This window comes from Oncorhynchus gorbuscha, unplaced genomic scaffold, assembly GCF_021184085.1.
Source record: "Oncorhynchus gorbuscha isolate QuinsamMale2020 ecotype Even-year unplaced genomic scaffold, OgorEven_v1.0 Un_scaffold_1295, whole genome shotgun sequence".
In the NCBI taxonomy this organism is placed as follows: Eukaryota; Metazoa; Chordata; class Actinopteri; order Salmoniformes; family Salmonidae; genus Oncorhynchus; species Oncorhynchus gorbuscha.
Window position 1 is genome coordinate 6127 of NW_025746115.1, and position 6374 is coordinate 12500.

At 45.5% G+C, this 6374-nt stretch overlaps 1 protein-coding gene across 1 annotated transcript in view; it reads right to left on the reverse strand.

The window, feature by feature from the left end:
* Positions 1-420: 420 nt before the first annotated feature.
* LOC124022106 (ELKS/Rab6-interacting/CAST family member 1-like) overlaps positions 421-6374 on the reverse strand; it is a gene marked incomplete at its 3' end in the record, with an annotated part of 114729 nt that continues 108775 nt past the window's right edge. Inside the window, exons 9-10 of the mRNA XM_046337150.1 lie at positions 2852-3019; positions 421-588 (exon numbers count right to left, since the gene is read on the reverse strand). Of these exons, the coding sequence (XP_046193106.1) occupies positions 421-588; positions 2852-3019 (336 nt within the window). The remainder of the gene's footprint in view (positions 589-2851; positions 3020-6374) is intronic.

The following is a 6374-nucleotide window of genomic DNA, read 5'->3' on the forward strand; positions in this document are numbered from 1 at the left end:
CTCTATTCCACAGTACTACATAGAGCCATGACTACATGGAACTCTATTCCACATCAAGCAAGCAGTAAAATTAAGTTTAAAAACAGATTTAAAAAACACCTTATGGAACAGCTGGGACTGTGAAGCAACACAAACATTGGCACAGACACACACAGACACACACACACAGACACACACACACACACACACACAGACACACACACACTATATATACACATGGGTTTAGTACTGTAGATATGTGGTAGTGGTGTAGGGGCCTGAGGGAACACAGTGTGTTGTGAAATCTGTGAATGTATTGTAATGTATTACAGTTGTATAAACTGCCTTCATTTCACTGGACCCCAGGAAGAGTAGCTGCTGCTTTGGCAGCTAATGGGGATCCATAATAAATACACACACAGCCCCCACCCCGCCCCATACCTTCTTCTGCAGGACGTTGACCTTGCGCTCCTTGACCTCCAGCATGTCCTTGAGGTCGTGTACCTCTCTGCTGAGCGTCCCCTTCTCCTCAGACGTCTCCTGGATCTGGTTCGACTTCTTATTCAGCTGGGAATCTTTCTCTTCCAGACGCAGACGAAGAGCATCCACCTGGTACACACACACACACACACACACACACACACACACACACACACACACACACACACACACACACACACACACACACACACACACACACACACACACACACACACACACACACACACACACACACACACACACATTATCAAAAATTAAATCAACAGGCAAATAAATGTAATACTTACAGTCCAGTCAACTAGTAAATACACTGCAATAAGCATCTCAGAGTAGCTGATCTCGGATATCTTATTTGTTATGATTTAACATATCAAACTGATCCTAGATCAGCACTTGTACAGTCGTGGCCAAAAGTTTTGAGAATGACACAAATATTAACTTCCACAAAGTTGGCTGCTTCAGTGTCTTTAGATATGTTTGTCAGATATTACTATGGAATACTGAAGTATAACTACAAGCATTTCATAAGTGTCAAAGGATTTTATTGACAATTACATGAAGTTGATGAAAAGAGTCAATATTTGCAGTGTTGACCCTTCTTTTTCAAGGCCTCTGCAATCCGCCCTGGCATGCTGTCAATTAACTTCTGGGCCACATCCTGACTGATGGCAGCCCATTCTTACATAATCAATGCTTGGAGTTTGTCAGAATTTGTGGGTTTTGTTTGTCCACCCGCCTCTTGAGGATTGACCACAAGTTCTCAATGGGATTAAGGTCTGGTGAGTTTCCTGGCCATGGACCCAAAATATCGATGTTTTGTTCCCCAACCCCACACATGAATGTCTCAGGATGCTTTACTGTTGGCATGATACAGGACTGATGGTAGCGCTCACCTTGTCTTCTCCGGACAAGCTTTTTTCCAGATGCCCAAACAATCGGAAAGGGGATTCATCAGAGAAAATGACTTTGCCCCAGTCCTCAGCAGTCCAATCCCTGTACCTTTCCAGAATATCAGTCTGTCCCTGATGTTTTTCCTGGAGAGAAGTGGCTTCTTTGCTGCCCTTCTTGACACCAGACCATCCTCCAAAAGTCTTCGCCTCACTGTGCGTGCAGATGCACTCACACCTGCCTGCTGCCATTCCTGAGCAAGCTCTGTATTGGTGGTGCCCCGATCCCGCAGCTGAATCAATTTTAGGAGACGGTCCTGGCGCTTGCTGGACTTTCTTGGGCGCCCTGAAGCCTTCTTCACAACAATTGAACAGCTCTCCTTGAAGTTCTTGATGATCCAATAAAAGGTTGATTTAGGTGCAATCTTACTGGCAGCAATATCCTTGCCTGTGAAGCCCTTTTATGCAAAGCAATGCTGACGGCACGTGTTTCCTTGCAGGTAACCATGGTTGACAGAGGTAGAACAATGATTCCAATCCACCCCTCTCCTTTTGAAGCTTCCAGTCTGTTATTCAAACTCAATCAGCATGACAGAGTGATCTCCAGCCTTGTCCTTGTCAACACTCACACCTGTGTTAACAAGAGAATCACTGACATGATGTCAGCTGGGCCTTTGTGGCAGGGCTGAAATGCTGTGGAAATGTTTTTGGGGGATTCAGTTCATTTGCATGGCAAAGAGGGACTTTGCAATTCATCTGATCACTCTTCATAACATTCTGGAGTATATGCATATTGCCATCATACAAACTGAAGCAGCAGACTTCGTGAAAATTAATATTTGTGTCATTCTCAAAACTTTTGGCCACGACTGTAGTCCTACTCTGAGATGCTTAGTAACTATGGGTCCAGTTCAGCTGTAAACTGTAAACTATGACACAACAGTGGCACCAAGAGACCATCTACACAATACCAATATGACCTGGTAGAGTTAACACTGAACAACATACCTCTGAATGATAGTAGAGCCCTGTCAGTAGACTTAACACTGAACAACATACCTCTGTCTGGATGATAGTAGAGCCCTGTCAGTAGAGTTAACACTGAACTACACACCTCTGTCTGGATGATAGTAGAGCCCTGTCAGTAGAGTTAACACTGAACAACATACCTCTGAATGATAGTAGAGCCCTGTCAGTAGAGTTAACACTGAACAACATACCTCTGTCTGGATGATAGTAGAGCCCTGTCAGTAGAGTTAACACTGAACTACACACTGTCTGGATGATAGTAGAGCCCTGTCAGTAGAGTTAACACTGAACAACATACCTCTGTCTGGATGATAGTAGAGCCCTGTCAGTAGAGTTAACACTGAACAACATACCTCTGAATGACAATAGAGCCCTGTCAGTAGAGTTAACACTGAACAACATACCTCTGAATGATAGTAGAGCCCTGTCAGTAGAGTTAACACTGAACAACACACCTCTGTCTGGATGATAGTAGAGCGCTGTTCCTTAGCGGTCAGTGACTCCTTGAGGACCTCGATGTGCTGTTTGCTGTCTGAGAACTGGTTGGTGAGAGTCTCCAGCTTGGTCCTCATCCCCATCAGCTCCGTCTCCTTCCTGCTGAGGTCCTGCTTTACCTGGTCAATCTGAGCACAGAGATAGAATCAATCAGCCCTCTAGGTTAGTATTGAGTATCTCCATTCATACATGATCAGCCCTATAGGTTAGTATTGAGTCTGTCAGTTATTGGATATTGTATTATCTATAACTGGGAATTTATTATGGGGTTAGTTAACACCTCCCCACTGTAGCTGATGGGGTTAGTTAATACCTCCCCACTGTAGCTGATGGGGTTAGTTAATACCTCCCCACTATAGTTAAAACCTCCCCACTGTAGCTGATGGGGTTAGTTAACACCTCCCCACTGTAGTTAATACCTCCCCACTGTAGTTAATACCTCCCCACTGTAGCTGATGGGGTTAGTTAATACCTCCCCACTATAGTTAATACCTCCCCACTGTAGCTGATGGGGTTAGTTAATACCTCCCCACTGTAGTTAATACCTCCCCACTATAGTTAATACCTCCCCACTGTAGCTGATGGGGTTAGTTAATACCTCCCCACTGTAGTTAATACCTCCCCACTGTAGTTAATACCTCCCCACTATAGTTAATAACTCCCCACTGTAGTTAATACCTCCCCACTATAGTTAATACCTCCCCACTGTAGCTGATGGGGTTAGTTAATACCTCCCCACTGTAGTTAATACCTCCCCACTATAGTTAACACCTCCCCACTATAGTTAATACCTCCCCACTATAGTTAATACCTCCCCACTGTAGCTGATGGGGTCAGTTAACACCTCCCCACTGTAGCTGATGGGGTTAGTTAATACCTCCCCACTATAGTTAATACCTCCCCACTGTAACTGATGGGGTTAGTTAACACCTCCCCACTGTAGCTGATGGGGTTAGTTAATAACTCCCCACTGTAGTTAATACCTCCCCACTGTAGTTAATACCTCCCCACTGTAGCTGATGGGGTTAGTTAATACCTCCCCACTGTAGTTAATACCTCCCCACTGTAGTTAATACCTCCCCACTGTACCTGATGGGGTTAGTTAATACCTCCCCACTGTAGTTAATACCTCCCCACTGTAGCTGATGGGGTTAGTTAATACCTCCCCACTATAGTTAATACCTCCCCACTGTAGCTGATGGGGTTAGTTAATACCTCCCCACTGTAGCTGATGGGGTTAGTTAATACCTCCCCACTGTAGCTGATGGGGTTAGTTAATACCTCCCCACTGTAGCTGATGGGGTTAGTTAATACCTCCCCACTATAGTTAATACCTCCCCACTGTAGCTGATGGGGTTAGTTAATACCTCCCCACTGTAGTTAATACCTCCCCACTGTAGCTAATGGGGTTAGTTAATAACTCCCCACTATAGTTAATACCTCCCCACTGTAGCTAATGGGGTTAGTTAACACCTCCCCACTGTAGCTGATGGGGTTAGTTAATACCTCCCCACTGTAGCTGATGGGGTTAGTTAATACCTCCCCACTGTAGCTGATGGGGTTAGTTAATACCTCCCCACTGTAGCTGATGGGGTTAGTTAATACCTCCCCACTGTAGCTGATGGGGTTAGTTAATAACTCCCCACTATAGTTAATACCTCCCCACTGTAGCTAATGGGGTTAGTTAACACCTCCCCACTGTAGCTGATGGGGTTAGTTAATACCTCCCCACTGTAGCTGATGGGGTTAGTTAATACCTCCCCACTATAGTTAATACCTCCCCACTGTAGCTGATGGGGTTAGTTAATAACTCCCCACTGTAGTTAATACCTCCCCACTGTAGTTAATACCTCCCCACTGTAGTTAATACCTCCCCACTGTAGTTAATACCTCCCCACTGTAGTTAATACCTCCCCACTGTAGTTAATACCTCCCCACTGTAGCTTATGGGGTTAGTTAATACCTCCCCACTGTAGCTGATGGGGTTAGTTAATAACTCCCCACTGTAGCTGATGGGGTTAGTTAATACCTCCCCACTGTAGCTGATGGGGTTAGTTAATAACTCCCCACTGTAGCTGATGGGGTTAGTTAATACCTCCCCACTGTAACTGATGGGGTTAGTTAACACCTCCCCACTGTAGCTGATGGGGTTAGTTAATACCTCCCCACTGTAGCTGATGGGGTTAGTTAATACCTCCCCACTGTAGCTGATGGGGTTAGTTAACACCTCCCCACTGTAGCTGATGGGGTTAGTTAATACCTCCCCACTGTAGCTGATGGGGTTAGTTAATACCTCCCCACTGTAGCTGATGGGGTTAGTTAATACTTCCCCACTGTAGCTGATGGGGTTAGTTAATACCTCCCCACTATAGTTAATACCTCCCCACTATAGTTAACACCTCCCCACTGTAGCTGATGGGGTTAGTTAATACCTCCCCACTGTAGCTGATGGGGTTAGTTAATACCTCCCCACTGTAGCTGATGGGGTTAGTTAACACCTCCCCACTGTAGCTGATGGGGTTAGTTAATACCTCCCCACTGTAGCTGATGGGGTTAGTTAATACCTCCCCACTGTAGCTGATGGTGTTAGTTAATACCTCCCCACTGTAGCTGATGGGGTTAGTTAATACCTCCCCACTGTAGCTGATGGGGTTAGTTAATACCTCCCCACTGTAGCTGATGGGGTTAGTTAATACCTCCCCACTGTAGTTAATACCTCCCCACTGTAGTTAATACCTCCCCACTGTAGCTGATGGGGTTAGTTAATACCTCCCCACTGTAGCTGATGGGGTTAGTTAATACCTCCCCACTGTAGTTAATACCTCCCCACTGTAGTTAATACCTCCCCACTGTAGCTGATGGGGTTAGTTAATACCTCCCCACTGTAGTTAATACCTCCCCACTGTAGTTAATACCTCCCCACTGTAGTTAATACCTCCCCACTGTAGCTGATGGGGTTAGTTAATAGCTCCCCACTGTAGCTGATGGGGTTAGTTAATACCTCCCCACTATAGTTAGTACCTCCCCACTGTAGCTGATGGGGTTAGTTAATACCTCCCCACTGTAGTTAATACCTCCCCACTGTAGTTAATACCTCCCCACTGTTGCTGATGGGGTTAGTTAATACCTCCCCACTGTAGCTGATGGGGTTAGTTAATACCTCCCCACTTTAGTTAATACCTCCCCACTGTAATTAATACCTCCCCACTGTAGCTGATGGTGTTAGTTAATACCTCCCCACTGAAGCTGATGGGGTTAGTTAATTCCTCCCCACTGTAGCTGATGGGGTTAGTTAATACCTCCCCACTGTAGCTGATGGGGTTAGTTAATACCTCCCCACTGTAGCTGATGGGGTTAGTTAATACCTCCCCACTGTAGCTGATGGGGTTAGTTAACACCTCCCCACTGTAGCTTATGGGGTTAGTTAATACCTCTCCACTGTAGCTGATGGGGTTAGTTAACACCTCCCCACTGTAGCTGATG